The 19,480-nt window shown below is 41.1% G+C and overlaps 1 protein-coding gene across 1 annotated transcript in view; it reads right to left on the reverse strand.

Annotated features, from left to right (window-relative positions):
- AVL9 (AVL9 cell migration associated) overlaps positions 1 to 19,480 on the reverse strand; it is a 46,458-nt gene that overhangs the window by 25,364 nt on the left and 1,614 nt on the right. Inside the window, exons 2-8 of the mRNA XM_073003792.2 lie at positions 10,982 to 11,102; positions 7,779 to 7,864; positions 7,195 to 7,266; positions 4,856 to 4,945; positions 2,810 to 2,876; positions 2,207 to 2,247; positions 559 to 597 (exon numbers count right to left, since the gene is read on the reverse strand). Coding sequence (XP_072859893.2) covers positions 559 to 597; positions 2,207 to 2,247; positions 2,810 to 2,876; positions 4,856 to 4,945; positions 7,195 to 7,266; positions 7,779 to 7,864; positions 10,982 to 11,102 — 516 coding nt within the window. The remainder of the gene's footprint in view (positions 1 to 558; positions 598 to 2,206; positions 2,248 to 2,809; positions 2,877 to 4,855; positions 4,946 to 7,194; positions 7,267 to 7,778; positions 7,865 to 10,981; positions 11,103 to 19,480) is intronic.

Below are 19,480 nucleotides of genomic sequence, written 5' to 3' on the forward strand. Positions count from 1 at the left end.
GCAGCATCTGATCCTTTCTACAATTTATTTTTAACTAAGCACAGTTACCACAGCTCTCTAAGCCAAAAGACACCGAGTGAAAAGGCTACCAGTTGCTGGAGTACCTTTCTAGAGTACAAGCCTCAACTCTTATTAACCAAATGCAGCTATCTTCTTATTCTGCAGGCACCTTTTTCTCAATCCCCTTTCTATAATTGCTTGCATAATTCTCTTTTCTCTGTCTCAGACTCTTATTTTGTTCTGTAAGCATATTTCATGTTTTCTAACCAAAGACTGTGCTATAATCACCTATGTACATTTGCATTTCTGTGTAGATATTGACACATCACACCTTTAGCAAACTCTGTCAACCTTTGCAATGGTAGGTACTGCTAATGAAAACAGTAAAAAGACAAACAGAATAGGGAACCCTCGGTAATAGCTAATGGCCTGCATGGTGCTATGCACCTCAACTATACCTACAGAGATCCTTAATACATTTTATATTAAATTACATGACTGATTAATCCAGCTCAAGTTTTCTGCTGCCACACTGGGAGGGGTGGGGAAGGATTTTACCTTTTTCTCTAGAAGAATCAATTTAAAAAGAATCAACACCTTAAAAATAAAAAATATAAGATCTTAAGAAAAGCAACAATCAGTACACACATCAATCTTTTTTCTAGTATTTTATTTCATATTTCATAAGTACACGATACAGATCCAACCAATTAAACATTTTTTTATTTTTTTATATTTCTAACTGGCTTTTCTGCTAAAATTGTGTGGCTAAAAGGCAATAAGAAATAAACATTTTATAATAGCACTAAAAACTTAAAATTATCAATATGTGTGTTTTTTTTAAAGAAACATTTTTCCCTTGCTTCTTTTTTTACCCCACCCACCACCACATGCAGAATTAAAAGAAATAAGAAATTCTAAGAAGCAACGAAACAGAATGGTGGAACAGACTGAAAGCCGCAGATATCAAGTACTAACAGTGAAATACCCAGGCATAACTAAATGGGTTAAAATCCTGACAGAAAGTCAGATGACCTCTGAAGGCAGATGAGCTCTTTAACATGGGCATTGCAATAGAGAACTCTCTAGTGTTCTTGTCAATCTCCTCCCTCTTGAAACCTAGTCATGCAAGAAGGTCTTCCAGCCACTGATGGTCAGAAACAAATGAAACAAGAGAGCCTTTAAAAATATTAGTCCCAAGCCTCTGAATACCTGAGAACAACAGTCTGCACTTTGAACTGAACCTAGAAAGGGATCAATAGCCAATGAAGTTGCAATTCTTTCTATAAAAAGGAGTTCTGTGCATGCTCCAAAGGACTGAATATGGTGGGATGCTTCACTATAGAATCTGTTGCTTAATCTTCCAGATTACTCTTTAAAGGCAGCAATACTAGAACATTTTGCAGTAAAATAGTTTCAAAGCAATTAAATGCTGTGACCTCAGTCAGATCCACCTTTTACAGAAATAGGCATAATTGAGGTAAAAGCATAATTGTTGAACAAAGGCACTCCTGACCACAACTAAGTTGCTATATCCAAGAATGATATGAGTTCTCTGAGACTGATTCTTCAAGGGATATAGGTTATTGGGTTCCAGATCAACCCAATAATCTATTCCTGGATCAATGATCCTACTAGCTACGAGCATTTCTGCCTTGCCTGAATTAAATTTCAGTTGGCTATCTGACATGAATCAGTCCAAGCAAATTATCCATACCTCTCTCACAGCACAATAATTTTTTAGAAATTGAGCAGTCTCAGCAGAGTGAAACACATGGAATTGATGCAGCTTTTCGTATCTACCAAAAATGTAAGCAAGGATGGACCTCCCTCAAAAGGGCATTCCACAAATTTGGCATCACCTCAAGATAATGGTTTGTCCACTGTGGCCACCTGCCACACTTCTCATAAATGGGAGGCATAGAGAAGAAGCCCCTGTGTTGATCATTTTTAAAGTCAGCTCATGAAGGCTGCTCTTAAACCACCACAGATGACGTTATATCTGCACTTCCCATAGAGAAGGAAGGAAACTACCTGTGAAGTGGGAAGCATGGGATAGCCTTTAGCCATGGGAAAGATTATACATACTTTACAAAACAGACTGCAGCAACATTTAAATTATTTTTATTTTTTACATAATGATGTAGTATAAACACAGCATGTTACCTATCTACACTACTCATATCTATATCATGAATATACATACCTTATGTCTAAACTGAAGGACAAGATCTCGTGGTGACAGACCTGAAAATAAGAAAACCAAAACAATTAGCACATCTTAATGCAACCCATTTCTTATTCTTTTTTTGTGAGACTTTCAGATATAGATGTTAGACGATGTTTCCTATCTGGAAAATATGCTGGCAGTACAAGATTTTGTTTTATTTTAAGAAAAAATTACATGCAATGGGAAGTGTTCAGCTTACTTGGTTTACGGATTACACATATGGAATTTAAGCACCAATGATAGTTGCCCTTTCCCATTAGACAGAGAAAAAGAAAAAAAGCGATGTTCACGGCCTACTCATGTTAATACACCTTTAATAATCCAACAATTGTTTCTGAATAAATGCCATCTTGAGAAAACAGCTGAGCAACTCTAGCCATCAACCAACAGAAATCCGGAAAATCCTACATAAAAGAAAATTTCAGGGTATGCAACTGTCTAGGCATCTGAATGAAGGGAAAGATAATCATAATAATTAGTGAATTACTGAAGTTCACTGGCTTGGCATAATTCTTTATACACAAGGCTCTTGAAAGCGAAAATGGAGCAATTATATGTCATTCAGTCAAAGTCACTCACCGAGATAAACTTGTGATCCTTCCAATGAGTTTCCTCCCAGTGAGCTATTCATATGCTCATAAAGTTCCTGAGAACCACAAAATTTTCAAAGCATTAGAATCATGTTATAAAGCTAATTTTAAGAAAATAAACTAAATGTTTCATCTTCTTTGTATAATAAGGGTCTGTCAATGTATTACTAAGAGTTTTGCCCTTACTTTAAAATGAGAGACTGGGAGAGATGAGCACCAACCCAACAGACTCCTGGGGGCTTGGGCTTGGATCTAAAGAAGTACTTTTACACGTAGCACCAAATATTAATGGAATTTAGACATGTTTATGTTTGAGCGTCATACCACCAACTGTGTCTGAAAACTGGCTTACTCTGAAAAGACTTTTGCAGTGGAGAATAGAACAGAGCACTGTTTGGGGGTGGGGTGGAAACAAAACTTATTTAATTATTAAGAATTAGGAGCCTGGTATGTTTTGACAAACACAGAAAGGTGCCTTATTAAGAGTGAGATCATGCTCAGTATTGTCTACACACTGGAATACACCTGGAGTTGTCCCTTGTCAACTGGAACATTACCTACTTTTGGGAAAGGGAAGCAGGAACAAGCAGAGTCTCCCTGCATGAGGAGGGTGGGGAAAGGATGGCAATTGTTGCTAAATCTTTTGTCAGACTTTCTGCGCCCTCCAGGAGAAGGGATATATTGAATCTTGAAGCCTCCATGAATAACAGACAAATGCACATAATACAATTCTCTTTTGTGCTAGAAGTATTTATCCACATACACACAAACCAAGTGTTACCCTTGTTGTGCCATTGGGATGGTGGTCTCAACATATTAACCCCCAAGATCAGATTCAAGACCAAAGAGTTAGTAAAGTAACAGAAATTCAGTACTAAGGCATGAATAAGCTAGACAGAATCAGGGTTGCAGTGTGAGTAAGTTGGGACAGAACGAGAACTGAAAAGTAAGTAGGTAAAATGGTGCAGCCTCCTTTGGCTCATAGACCACTGGTAATAGTGCAGCTAAAAAAATCTTGTAAATAAATGAATAAATAATCTTCTGCCCAATCAGCGAAGGCATCAGATTCAAACTCACCTTTGGGGGCATATCCTTCACCCTCTTTCCCTTCTAGCATTCTCCCTTTCTTGTAAACATCATCCTCCATCTCAACTAGTCTTGGACTTCTTGGTTACCCTGCTGGGGCTCAGATGCAGCCAGTCTCAAGATATGATTTCTAAAGTCTCCTGGATAGTTATAGGAATCCATCCGGGATGCTTCTTCCCCTACTCTTTTGGTCTGGAAATGATAACTATATCACTCCTGTTGCACCCAGGAACTCCGTGCTCTCTTCCTTCTCCTCCCACCTTGGGGCTACAATACAAGTGACAACAGCCTCCTTGCTGTTGCTATCCACACACTGGTCCCTTCCCCTGCCATCAGGCATTCTAGTGGTTCTTGAGGCTCTGCCTGGTACTACCTCTCTATTTCTAGGTGACCAGTTATCCACACAGCACCTGCTGAAAATTTATGTGACAGTCCCACTGGGGCTCTAACAGAAGCTGTTAGTACCAGAACCAAACAAGTGCTCCCCGATGCCCAATGCACCTTCTTTCCATTTTTCACCATACAGCACCACCTCACTCACTTTTTGGATGGCATCTAACCTCCCAGGGAGGTTTTTAGGGGGGCAAAAGTCCTAATATTGCCTTCTTTCTTTAGTGGGATAATACAGTTCACACAGCATTCTGCATCTAACCCACTAGCCAGCAGCACCTCTCTAGGATCTGAGACAGGATTTTCTGTCCCTTACCTGGAGATGCTAGGAATTGAACCTGGGACTTTTTGCTCATAAGCACACGTACGACCTTTCTACCCTCACCTTGGATGCCTGTAAGTGCACCTATCTCTTTCTCTGCAAGGACCTCTCCATTCACTTCAAAAAATTAATGAAGATTTTCCATCCTCTGTGTCCTACACAGAATTAGTTTATATTAGTTTAACTGATTATATTCCAACTATTTGTAATGTTTTACCAAGTCCTAAGAAAATTTACCTTAAGAATTGAAATTTGTGAGAAGTCTTTTTCTTCAAAATAGGCATGTGTAATGAGCTGCAGTTTAGCCTGGAGTAGCCCATACAGAGGCTTGCAAGAAAAACAACAACACATTATTACTTCAAGGAAGAAAAGCAGCCTGGAACATTTAACTTAGTAGTACAGCCATTCCTGATTACTCCCTAAATTCTTCAAAAAAATACATTGTAACAATCCATTTATAAAAACTGTCTATGGCAAACAATCTCTCTGCTCAGTACCATTCTGACTTCAACAGAGCACTGGTCCCTATCCAATTACAGACCTGTGTTTCTTTTGTAGTGTACAGTTATTAAAAGTTTTGGTAAAATTATGGCAAATGCAAATAAAGCAATTCTGAGTACACTTTACTGAAAAAACACTACAAATGGTCATCATAAGCCAGCACTGACTTGATGGAACATCATTATTATTAATTGTTTCATTAATTTCGTTCACAAGGCTCATGCATATGATAACATTCATTTCAATCATCCAGAGTTTTGAGGTTCAGTGTCTGCTATATGTGGCTGACACTCAACTCTACCTCTCCTTAGGCTCTAGATTAGTGCCTGGTATCAGCAATGGACTGGATGAGGGTGAATAAATTGAAACTTAATCCAGACAAGACAGAGGTGCTCCTGGTCAGTCAAACAGCAGATCAAGGAATAAGGAAACAGCATGTACTGGATGGGATTACACTCCCATTGAAAAAAACAGGTGTGCAGCATGAGGGTGCTCCTGGATTCATTCATCCCTGAATCTGGATGCCCAGGTCTTGGTGGTGGCCAGGAGTGCATCTGCACAATTAAAAGCAGTGTGCCAGCTACGTTGCTTTCTTAGGAGATCTGATCTGGCCACTGTGATACATACTGTAGTTACTTCCCATCTGGATTACTGTAATTCTCTCTATGTGGGGTTGCCGATGGAACGTGTCAGAAAACTTCAACGGGTCCAAAATGCAGCAGCCAGATTGCTGACTGGGGCTGGTTACAGGGATCACATAACCTCCTTGTTACAGCAGCTCCACTGGCTGCCAGTCAGTTACTGGGTACAATTTAAAGTGCTGCTTTTAACCTAGAAAGCCCTAAATGGCCTAGGTCCAAGCTCTCTCAAAGACTGTATCTCTCATTATGAGCCGGCTCAGGTGTTAAGATAATCAGGAGAGGCCTTTCTCTTGGTCTTGTCATCTTCACAGGTGCGGCTGATAGGGACACAGGAGAGAGCCTTCTCTGTTGCTTCTCCCAGACTTTGTAACTCCCTCCCACAGGAAGCTAGAGTGGCCCCATCTTTGCTGTCCTTCCGCAACCAGGCAAAGACCTTTCTCTTCAGGCAAGCCTTCCCTCAGTAAGATGCCTCCTTATTCATTGTTCATAGTTTTTTAAACATCATATTTTAATGTTGTTAACTGTTGTTCTATAGCCATTGTCTCCAACTTCAAATATTGTCTTTCACTGTAAGCCATCTCCGGTTCTTATGAAGGAGAAAGGCACAATAAAAATATTTTAAATAAATAAATAAATTCAATCTTTATTGTAGACCTGATAAAAATACCTTTCAAAATGAATTAAAACAGTTTAAAATTAGATGGACATAGCTGAAAAACATATACCGGTACTTTAGATACCAATCCAGGGTCCTGCCTGGGATATTTTTCATTACAGGGTTAAGAAGTCTAGTAAGGTCCTCCCTGTAAAAACTGCATATGAAAAGTACATGCTACAAAGTTTCCATTTCTTTGTCACTACAGGGGCATAATCGGTTTCCATATGGTACATCATAATATCTTCCCTCTAAAACTGCAGATGGGGGGCAGCTGAATCTGACTATTGAAAATGCCTGGCAGTATTTTGGGATTGCCAGATATTCCAGAAACGTTGCACTTTGGAGGAATTTAAAATTTAAACCAAAATGCAACGGTAAGCAAGAGGCCCAGAAGATTCATTTCCTTAAATCTGAACTCTCACTGGGACCACTGAGTCAGGCAAGACATTATATAATCTCACTTCCATACCTGTACCTGTACAGTGATGTAATGGTATGGAATTCTTCCCAGACTGCAAGAATAAAGAAGACTGAAACGTGCTTTGAACAATGGGAATGCTATGGATCTATGTTCGTTTTGGACATAAAGGGTTATTTTTCCCAGAAAAATCATGCTATGGAATGCACTGCATTGAACTGCTTTCATCTCAGGAGCTTACCAATAACATTTTTCTGTTTCTTGTAGACGCCATTCGGAAATAATACTTTTGTTTCAGATGTCTATATTCATGCAGCTTAGAAAAGAAACTGTTTGCAGGAATGTTACTGTCTCTTACCAGTTGACTTAGAACACAGACACTTTTCTGTACTGTTTCTCGGGTAACGTCTGCTTGCCGTACTTTTAGTGCCTTGAAAGATGATACAAAGAAAATACACATTTCACCATCCTTTAATTTTTTTTAAAACTAAACACTCATTTAGAGTTCTTCCCATAAAAAGAGGAAACTTATAAACAACTAGACACTGTACCAATAAAAAGTGGAACAGGCTTTGGCTGCAGGCTTACAACTTCATCCAAGATAAAAAGTATTATTTAGAAAAGAAAAAGTAAAAAAGAAGGCAAGGAAGGATATTCAAGTAAAAAATTTAAAAAGAGAAAACATTGCCACAAGGAAACACTTGAACAAAAACACAGTAACAGAAGAGGAATCCAATGTTTTTGGACTCAAGTCTAGAATTTTCCTGACATGGTTACACATTTTTTCCACTGATTTTATTTTTCAATTCTTTTGTTACTTCATTATCTCACTGCAACTCCCATTATTCCCAGCCATTTAATACAAAGTGATGATACTAGGGAACATCAGATTATACTGAACTATTTATACCATCCTGGTATACATTACCCAGAAATAATTACCTTAGCTTCAATTTGCCTATAACATGAAACACCATATACTGTGCTTCGATCTCCACTTCTTGGTGGCAAATGGAAAAACACAGTGTCTGAAAGAGAAAAGACTACCTCAATATTTACTAACAAAATATCATGTCAAAGTTTGATCTGTCTGTTGTGTTACCCTTTTTGCTGCCACTCAAAAGGACAAACCACAAATTAATGAAACAGACTGAGAAAAGCTGTAGCATTGTGGCATGGAACAATAGACAGCAGTACATAGGCACATATGGGTGTTCTGAAATAGGAAACAGGCCTTGCTGAACCTGTTTTGCTACCACAGGCAAATAAATTAATTTCCCCCAAACAACTGATTATTCTATGGTGGTGGTAATGGTGGTGGAGATACACCTCCAACAAGTGGAGTGAAGAATCTGATTCTTCCCCCTTAAGAGTTTCCCCATTTGCAGCTACTGTTCTTTCATCCATTTTAGTGAACTCAGTATCTGTTGCCTGAATATTAGCTACTCATTTCGAATAAACACATGAAATTCAGCACAATAAATGCTTCTTGGCCCTTTATGCTCTCTCCAGGTTATCACCTCATAACCAGTTATTAACAAAATACACTATGATGGAAGACTCTCCTCTACCCCTGTGGACAGCCTGCAATCTGTCCTAGACATAACAAGTGAACATGCATTTGTCTCACTTTGTTCCCACCTCATTTCCTTCTGGCCAGTTACAAGTAGCTATTCCTGTCATTAGGACTCAACCACAGTTTTGCCTTAATCCTTCTTTCCTGTTGACTTCTTCCAGCTTCATTACTTCAACAGTGTCCTCATGCATTTTTTGTGTAGCTTTCTTTATTCCCCTTCCTTTAGCTACTCTCTTGACAAGCCTTCCTCCCCACATAAGAGATCCTCCTCATATAGCTGTGAAGTTTCTTCAGAAGCCACTCTTTTCTTCACTCTGCCTCTGTCCCTTTAGTCAAGCATGTTCTAAGTCTACTACCTATTTTCAGTCATTTTGGTCTCTCCAGCCCATGACTCCTCTATACAAATGACTTTACGGTCTTCTGCTATCACCAATGTGAAACTTTAATTCTAGTCAAACTGACAATATTTTCTACCCTCACAGATTTTGGACAGCAAACCGATTAGTTTTTTAAATAACTTGGGGTTCCAATCTATAATAACAACACAGCTAACTGGGCAGAGTCCAATTAGCTACATATCTAATTAGCTAAGAGATTGTCAGACTCTTCACTGTCAGAAGTACAAAACAAGATGCTAGGCCATATCTGGCATCTTCAACTATGATGCCTACATCTCAAACTAGCCTTTAGGAAACTCAGCGATGTTCTAAACATACAGACTAGTGTTCTGTTAATATTTACGGGCACATAACTCCATTACTGGATCCTGCTGCAGTGATCTGATTAGGTACGGACCATGTGCTTGATCACACAAAGTGAGAATTTATCAGATTGCCACAGCAGTTTCCACAACTGGAGTTCTACTCACACATAAATACAGAGCAGGATACTGGCCATAATGTTTAGGTAAAGGTAAAGGTTCCCCTTGACAATTTTTGTCCAGTCATGTTTGACTCTAGGGGGAGGTGCTTCATCCCTGTTTCCAAGCCATAGAGCCAGCGTTTTTTGTCCAAAGACAATCTTCTTTGGTCACATGGCCAGTGCGACTTAGACACGGAACGCTGTTATCTTCCCACCGAGGTGGTCCCTATTGATCTACTTGCATTTGCATGCTTTAGAACCGCTAGGTTGGCGGGAGCTGGGACAAAGCAACGGGTGCTCACTCCGTCATGTGGATTCGATCTTACGACTGCTTGGTCTTCTGACCCTGCAGCACAGGCTTCTGTGGTTTAGCCCACAGCGCCACCACGTCCCTTTAGGCCATAATGTTTAGCAGTCATTTAAAAAGGTTTTCATAGTTGACTTGAGGTTGGACAGAAATGTCGGTGTCATTAACACAAAGCATCAAGCAAATAGCTTGAATGGCAAACATATTTACATGAAGAGAGTATGTGCTTCCCAGGAACATCTGAATTATACTACAAGTGGACAACGTGAAGTACTCTTGGGTATCTGATTGCAGCTCCTGCCATTCCTCATCACAGGTTGTGCTAGCTAATGCTGATGGCAGCTGTAGCACAGCAACATCTGGAGCACTACACTTTGCCCACTCTTGTGCTACAGTAGCCAGAGCCAGACCAACAAATTTTGCACCTGAGCTTAAGAACATGATGGCACCTCCTCTCCACAGTAGACCCACTGAATAATTGTTAACTTACCATGTTCCCATAACTCAATGGATCTGTTCTGGCAAATGCATTTAGACCTGTGATCTCCACATAACTGAGGCAGTAACTAGCTTAGGGAACCTAGGATAGGCTGTATGACATACTCTGCCCTTCTCCCACCAAAATAAGGACCTGAAGAGCTCATGAGAACAGTAAAGAGGCTATTACCTCTGTCTCACACAATCTGCCTCTCTTTCCCTACCAAAAAGAAAGAAATCACGCTTATGCACAAGTAAATGTTCTCAATGAAAAAGGTCTGATTGTTTTGTTGTTATGATAGCTTTGCAACAAGTACTCTTACTTTTACCAAAACTGGTGCTAATCATTAATGACTAATGGTCTGTTGCCACAGTAACAGAATTACCAGCAGTTGCAGTGTGACTTTTGTTCTTTGACATTTAGAGCTGTTTCCCATAACAGGTAAACATCAACAAGTTAATATGCAGCCATACTGCCTGTACCAAATTTGCCTGTACTTTTTATCTAATAGAATTTATTCCACTATGCTAAATTTGAGCAGTCATAGGAGCAATAATTATATATATACCAATTACATTGAGAGCCAAGTTAAACATCCCTTTTGAATCAGGAGCAAGTTAGTGTTAAGAAAAAAAGTACCACTGGCACCAATGGGTGTTTTCCTGAAGCAAAAGGGAGGTGGGAGGAGGATTTTTACCAAGATCACAGGCAGAGAAGGAATGGCTAATTGTTTCCTCCCCACACACTATGCCCCCTCCTCCCAACAAACAGATTATTTTTTTAAAAAGGTTTCATTGCTAGTATGCAATTAAAGTAACATTGGCTTTAAGATTCTTGGGGTGTGTAACTTTTCACCAAATACCTTGCCTATGAGGCCCACTTACAAAATACACATAGCACCGAGTGAGACCATGACATCTTACCTTCTTGATAGTTGTGAGCACCATCTGGCAAAGCTAGAAAAGGAAGGTATTTCCATTCATCTGGCAAACTGTGACTGTCGTGACCTTCTCCTGGGATCAGCGGAGGATAGGAGAACTCAACCTTCAAACAGATATGCTATGTTATATGAATGGCTACACCAGCAGTGCACGAAATCCAGCAATCAGTCAACTAATTTCTAAGAGCAGAACACATAAACAATCCCACTGTAGATCTATTTCTTGAAAAAACATACAGAAAATTCCAGAAAGTAAATAAATCAAGAAATGAGCAGAGGGGAAGGTTCTCCCAAAAAAATGAAAATCAAAACAAAAACAAAACATAAACCAATCTTTGGCATAATGGGCAACTCTCAGAAATCACTAAAGCGTTATGATCCTTCAACTGCTTAGTATCATCCACAGCTCACTGGAAGGACAGATTCTGAAGCTGAGGCTCCAATATTTTGTCCATCTCATGAGAAGAGAAGACTCCCTGGAAAAGACTCTGATGTTAGGAAAGTGTGAAGGCAAGAGAAGGGGACGACAGAGGACGAGATAGCTGGACAGTGTCACCGAAGCTACCAACATGAATTTGACCCAACTCCGGGAGGCAGTGGAAGACAGGAGGGCCTGGCGTGCTCTGGTCCGTGGGGTCACGAAGAGTCGGACACGACTTAATGACTAAACAATAACAAAATCATCTACATATATGATAAGAAAACAAGGCTTCTTCTTCTAAGTTTAGAATAAATTTCTGAAGTCTATTCATAATAAGCAAAAATACACACACACACACACACAAAAAAAAAACTGCATTGCACAGATTCCTCCATAAAGCTTTCCTTATTTCACCCCTCTCCCTCTCCCTCTCCCTCTGCCTCGTATAAGTCAGTCAAATAACACTGCCCACAACTTCAAATTCACTAACAGATGAAACCTAACATAACCAAACAAAAGGAAAACAAAAAAACAGAATAATCTCTATTAAAACAATACATGTAAGTATTTACTGAAGGGGTCAAATTCAATCGAACATATACTAGACTATATTAGATTGTGAGTGCTATATAAACAAACTTAGCTCATCAAAAGTGTAGGTAAGGGACATTTCCCACAAAATTTATTTCATTTTTAAGTAACTACCGTATATACTCAAGTATAAGCCGACCCAAATATAAGCGGAGGCACCCAATTTTACCACAAAAACTGGGAAAACTTATTGACTTGAGAATAAGCCAAGGGTGGAAAATGCAGCAGCTACTGGTAAATTTCAAAAATAAAAATAGATACCAATAAAATTACATTAACTGAGGCATCAGTAGGTTAAATGTTTTTGAAGATACTGCCCTTCTGAGCTGCGAGACACACTTCACTGCCTGCGGAGGGAGGACTCATACCGGATGCTGCACTTATCTACTGCTCTACTGCTGCGTAACAAGATGGAGGGAGATGAAGGACGAAGGTGGGAGGAGGAAGGTGGGTACATAGAATACGCAGGAGGAGGAGGAGGATGGGAATGTCCAGGAACCAGAAATGCAGTGTACCTAACCCGGGTCATCGGACCACCCACAGAGGCTGTAGGTGCCCGTAGATGAGCCCCCTGCCCATCGTTTTTTGGGAGAACCCTCCCCTCTGCTCATTTCTTGATTTATTTACTTTCTGGAATTTTCTGTATGTTTTTTCAAGTCTGAAGAACACCCGCACTGCAGGGGAGAACATGCAATTTTGACACTGACTCAAGTATGAGCTGAGAAGGGTGCTTTTTCAGCAAAAACAATTGTGCTGAAAAACTAGGCTTATACTTGAGTATATACAATAATAATAAAAAAAACTCCTTCCTTAAAGTGTAAATCCCAAAAAAGATGAGAAATAAGTGAATATTATTAAATAGGATCTTTTTAGATAAACTTTATTATTTTTAGATGTACTGAAAATCTAACCTGTACACACAAGCCCTAAATACCCATGCCTTCTTGCTAGTTCATTTTCTGTCTTCTATTGACCCTGGCTGTCATACATTATCCATCTGTGAAATTCTGGCAGACTATTAGTAACTTTTTCCTCCTAATCCCTGGTTCTCTATGCTTACCAATGTAACTGTAAATGAATATATAGAGAGAGCCATAAAAGAATGGCTCTAAACATATACATATCCTTGTCAGAAGAGGTGAGATTCAAATTCTTTTACACAGTTATTGATGGGATACAAAGGCCAAAATCCTGTTGCTTGGCAAAGTAAATTACAGTAGAGTAATGCCCATGGAATTGGTGAGGATTTGGAGAATCTTCCAATAACTTCCATTAATTCAAATAGGTCTACTTTAGTTGTGACCTACTTTAATATATCTTACACAGCTGTCTCACCAAACCTACACAGATTCAATAGGCCTACACTATTGTAATTTACTACACTAAGCAATAGGATATTGGCCTATATGAGAAAGATTAATAACCCTTGCTACAGAGCAAGTACATACAAACAGTGTGGATCAATTACACTTCTAACTAACCAAATCTCTAAATTTATCTCTTCTAACTTCCACCAACAGCTCAATAAAGACATGCTTCAATTCAAAAGCTCTAAACAACACAGTCTGTTATTAAGATGAAGTTAAACCACAAGCAAAAAATTCAGGAGCACAAAATATTTATTGTTTGTAAACATTATTGTGTAGGCATCCTTCAGTCTCGAGAGACTATGGTATCGTGCTCTGTATGGAGGTCTTGGAACAGTGTCTCGTGTGGCTGAGCAGGCCAATTCGAGAGTGACAATCTCTTCCACATTGAAGACAAATACAATCTATCCCCTGTCCAGCTCCCTGGTTTTGTTTGTTTCGGGACTGCCTCTTTGCCTCGGTCTGCTGTACAAGTGTCTCTTCAAATTGGGAGAGGCCATGATGCACCGCCTGCCTCCAGGCTGAACGCTCAGACGTCAAGGTTTCCCATCTGTTGAGGTCCATTCCTAAGGCCTTCAGATCCCGCTTGCAGATGTCCTTGTAACGCAGCTGTGGTCTCCCTCGGGGGCGGCTTCCCTGCACTAATTCTCCATACAGGAGATCTTTTGGAATTCGACCATCAGCCATTCTCGCGACGTGCCCAAGCCAACGAAGACGGCGCTGTTTCAATATTGAATACATGCTGAAAATTCCAGCTCGTTCTAGGACTACTATATTTGGAACTTTGTCCTGCCAGGTGATACCAAAAATGCGTTGGAGACAACGCATATGGAAGGTGTTCAGCTTCCTCTCCTGCCGTGCACAAAGGGTCCAGGACTCGCTGCAGTACAGGAGAGTGCTCAGGACACAGGCTCTATAGACCTGGATTTTGGTGTATGCCGTCAACTTCTTATTAAGCTATACTCTCTTTGTGAGTCTAGAGAACATGGTAGCTGCTTTCCCAATGCATGTATCCAGCTCGACATCTAGGGAGAGTGTGTCAGAGATTGTTGAGCCAAGGTACACAAATTCATGAACAACGTCCAGTTCTTGCATGGAGATAGTAATAGAGGGAGGTGAGTCCACGCCCTGGCACATGTTTTCTTCAGGCTGATAGTTAGTCCAAAGTCTTGGCAGGCCTTGCTAAAGAGATTTATGAGTTGTTGGAGGTCTTCAGCAGAGTGGGCAACAATGGCTGCATCATCAGCAAAGAGGAAGTCCCGCATGCATTTCAGCTGGACTTTGGTCTTCGCTCTCAATCTAGTGAGATTAAAGAGCTTTCCATCTGATCTAGTCCGGAGATAGACACCTTCTATTGCAGTTCCAAAGGCCTGCTTCAGCATGACAGCAAAGAAGATCCCAAACAGGGTTGGCGCAAGGACACAGCCTTGTTTTACTCCGCTTCGGATGTCAAAGGGATCTGATGTTGAGCCATCAAAAACTACAGTGCCCTTCATTTCCTCATGAAAGGACCTGATGATATTAAGGAGTTGAGGTGGACATCCAATCTTGGGAAGTATTTTAAAGAGTCCATCCCTGCTAACCAAGTCAAAGGCCTTTGTGAGATCTATAAAGGCCACAAAGAGTGGCTGTTGTTGTTCCCTGCATTTCTCCTGCAACTGTCTGAGGGAAAATACCATGTCGGTGGTGGATCTATTAGCTCGGAATCCACACTGTGATTCTGGATAGACTCTGTCTGCAAGCACCTGGAGTCTCTTCAGCACAATACGGGCCAGCAGCTTCCCTACAACACTGAGAAGAGAGATACCACGGTAGTTATTGCAGTCACCCCGTCGCCTTTGTTCTTATACAGTGTGACGATGTTTGCATCCTTCATGTCCTGTGGTACTCCACCTTCTCTCCAGCAAAGACAAAAGACTTCATACAGCTCAGTGATGATGATCTCTTTACAACACTTCAAAACCTCAACGGGGATGTTGTCCTTTCCAGGTGCCTTGCCAGAGGCAAGGGAATCCAAGGCCGCTTTTATTTCTGCTAAAGTTGGTTCACTGTCCAGCTCTTCCAAGATAGGCAGGCACTCAATATTATTTAATGCCTCTTCCGTTACTACATTCTCTCTAGAATATAGCTCAGAGTAGTGCTGCACCCAGCGTTCCATCTGCTGTGCTTGGTCCTGGATGATCACGCCTGTAGTAGACTTCAAGAGAGCAGATTTGTTCTGTATTGGACCTAAAGCCTGCTTGATACCGTCGTACATTCCCTTGATGTTACCTGTGTCCGCTGCTATCTGTATCTGGGAGCAGAGCTGGAGCCAATAATTGTTGGAACATCTCCTGGCAGTCTGTTGGACTTGTCTACGAGCAGCTCGAAGAGCCTGCAAGTTGTACTCACTAGGACAGGCTTTGTATGCTGTCTTCTTATCCTCAATGGCTGGAATCAGCTCCTCCGAATGGGCTTCGAATCAGTCAGCCGTTTTTTTGGTCTTCTTACCAAATGTGGACAAGGCAGTGTTATAAACAGCATTCTTGAAGTGTTCCCATCGTTCAGGTGCATTTGCATTAGCCGGGCCTGGAAGAGTTTCCTGAAGCGCCTGGGCAAATTCTTCCACTTTTCTTTGATTGCGGATCTTGTTGATGTCTATACGTGGTCCTCCTTCCTTTTTAGTGTGATACAATCTCTTTGTTCGCAGTTTTATTCTGCTACACACCAGGGAGTGATCAGTGTCACAATCAGCACTCTGGTAGCTGCGTGTGATCGTAATACTAGATAGGCTAGAACGTCTAGTGAGGATCAAGTCAAGCTGATGCCAATGCTTCGATCTTGGATGTTTCCAGGAAACTCTGTGTTGAGGCTTTGTATTAAAGAACGTGTTGGTGACACAAAGACCATAATAACAGCAAAACTCCAGCAAGCGTTGGCCATTTTCATTCATCTTCCCAATGCCAAAACAGCCTAGACAGGTGGGCCAAGAGTTGTGATCAGCACCAACTCTAGTGTTGAAGTCTCTGAGAATGAACAGCGGCTCTCTCTCAGGGACTTTTTTGATAGTAGCCGCCAAATCGTCATAGAATTTGTCTTTGGCTTCTGTTGTGGATGACAGTGTTGGTGCATATGCACTGATGAGGGTGACCAGTCCCGCTGATGAGTGGAGCTGCAGAGACAGGATTCTTTCACTCCCTGCAGTAGGTGGAACAATGGATCTCAGCAGAGTATTTCTGACCGCAAAGCCAACACCATATTCCCTGGTCTCGTTCAATGGTTTTCCCTGCCAGAAGAATGAGAAGTTTTTTTCTTTGACAGATCCCATGTCTGGCAATCTTGTCTCTTGCAAGGCAACAATGTCCATCCGCAGCCTACTTAGTTCGATGTCGATGACAGCTGTCTTGCGCACGTCGTCTATTTCCTGCAGGTTGTCAGAAAAGCCAGGGGTCATTGTCCGAACATTCCAGGTACCCAACTTTAAGGCAGATGTTTTCTTCTGATTGTTGCATGGTGCAGGGTTATTGATCTCCTTTTCACTCTCCCACCATCAGAAGTAGCCCCTGGCATCATGCTCTACGCCAATCGAGCAAGACTTATAACCAGTAACTGCTAATTCCTGTGTTATTTCAACACTGTATGCAAAGCTGGAGTGTCCTCTCCAGAGCACGAAGCCTGGGTAGAATAATATGGAGGATAGGCTGTTACCCAAGCAGTAAATCCCCCCTCTCCACGTCACTGAAATAGTCCAATGGAGAGGCAAGAGCCAATACAAGTGGTTCCAGCGACGTCGCAGGAGTTGGCAGAACAATACGAACTGCCTACAGGACTCCGGCATTAAAGCCAGCAATAATTGATTATGTGCCATCAAGTCAACTCCAAACTGAGTCCAGGACATGCAACAATGGGCTCAAGTTACACGAAACTAGATTTCACCTGAATGTCAGGGAAAACTTCCTAACTGTTAGAGCAGTATGACAGTGGAACCAATTACCTCAAGAGGTGGTGAGTACTCCAATACTGGAGGCATTCAAGAAAAACTTAGACAACCACCTGGCAGATATCCTTTGATTTGCATTCCTGCATTGAGCAGGGGGTGGGTCTGATGGTCTTATAGGCCCCTTCCAACTTCACTATTCTATGATTCTATGCACAGGACTGAGGTCTACACAGGGATTCCAAGTACAGAAGAGTGCTTCGTGCTCCTGAAAACTTCATACGAAACTGTCAGTGCAGTACCACAGCTGCTGTGCAGATCTTCTCCCCACCAACTGGGCTGGCTGGGCACTTACCTGTCATCACACATCGAAAGAGTCTTTCTGCTCTGACAGCATGCTAAACTAGGCAGGAGCACAGGCTGCCTGTCCCTACCTCCTCAGGCAGCCAACCACTCCTCTGAGGAAGTGGGATGGGGATTCTCTCTGCAGAGCCAATGAGTGGTCACCTGCATGAGGAGGCGGGGACAGGCAGCCCTAGCTTCTGCCTGGACTGATGTACCATCGGTGCAGAAGAACCCCAGTGATATGCGATGACAGGTAAGTGGCCCAGTCAGCTCAAGAGGTGGGGAAAAGGTCCATGCAGCAGCCGTGGTGCCATGCTGAGAGCTTTGTATGAAGCTTTCAGATGCATGAAGCGCCTTCTACTTCCACATCTAACTGTTTAGGGCTGTTACCAGTGTTGAAACTACTACTGTAAACTTTTTGCATTAACAGTTCCTTCATGTGTACCTCAGACAGTTATTGCAAGCCCTGTGGAGTGCTTCAGTTCATAAGATCCACTTTGAGTGATTTGACTTGCGTGGCACAAGAAATGATGTGCTAGTCTATGGATAAGAAAGAGGGGCTGGAAAAGAGGCAGGAAAAATTGTCTACCTGCTTAATTTCCCACCTTATTATATAATACACTTCTCCCTTGAACTGCACAGGTTTGAGCAGCACAACTTTGGTTATACATGGACTTTTTCCAATAAATAAATAAATATTCAAAAAATAAATACTGTACCACCCAGAATGAGGGGCCAAATTCAATTACCTATGCAATAACCTTAATCCTGTATGTTCCCTTCTTTCTGTTGTGAATGTAATACTCTGCTGCTCCAGAACAAATGTTGTGGTATCTATTACAATGACAATTTTATTTATGCAAACATAGAGTAGCTTATACTGTAAAGCCTCTCTCTTATAGAGGTAAAAATCATTCTGGAAAATTAACAGGGCTTCAATACTACATTTTACTAATTCTTAAATAAAACAATTCTTTTGTAGTAGGGTCTCAACACATACAAAGCTAATCAAGAAATACAAATTCAGTAAACGTGTACCAGCAATCTTCAAAATCTACTTGGAAATCAGTTGACCTTCTATGCCTCATATTGTATCCTCTGAAAGCAGACAACTGAATAGGAAGCATCATTATGATAAGGTGGATATTAGAGCAGAAATGATACTTCCCATAAAATGGAATAATTTGCCACTCAAACTGAAAGAGAATGACTTTATTTTATATCAGGGATAATTTTCTACTTCATTGATAGGTCCTTGTTACTCCATAGAACATATAACTTGAGCATGCTTCTTGAACTACTTGACCTGAGTGTCTACTGGATGGTACACAGTGCACAGCTTGCTACGTGGATATAAACCTCAATTTTGTATTTTTTCCTCATGCCTTAATATAACTCTGTTCTGTTCTGAAACCTTTAATGGCATTTACAAACTACAACACAAGCAAAATAGGAGAAGTAAAATTATGCAAATTTCACAAATTAAGAGTGCCACGAGGCTCTTTATATATCTTTGAAGAGGCATACACTTGTTCAGCAGAGAAATGAACTGGCATATATATGCCAGTTCATTTCTCTGCTGAACAAGTGTATGCCTCTTCAAAACCCTGCTTCTTCTGGTGGGCATCTCCTCAGAAGCAGCACCTGGAGGAGCTTTTAAGGGGGTGCCAGCCAGAGGAGGCGGGGCTTTGAGGTGCCAAACACTTGTTCAGCCTAGAAATCAACCAGCACGAACCGCTGAACCAGTGGTTTGTGCCCATCTGTACTCGCAAGTCCTGCAACATGCAACAAATATATTGCAAATTAAACAGCATACTTTTGATTTGCAGGTTGGAAAGTTAC

The sequence above is a fragment of the Pogona vitticeps genome, chromosome 6 (genome assembly GCF_051106095.1).
Source record: "Pogona vitticeps strain Pit_001003342236 chromosome 6, PviZW2.1, whole genome shotgun sequence".
In the NCBI taxonomy this organism is placed as follows: domain Eukaryota; kingdom Metazoa; phylum Chordata; class Lepidosauria; order Squamata; family Agamidae; genus Pogona; species Pogona vitticeps.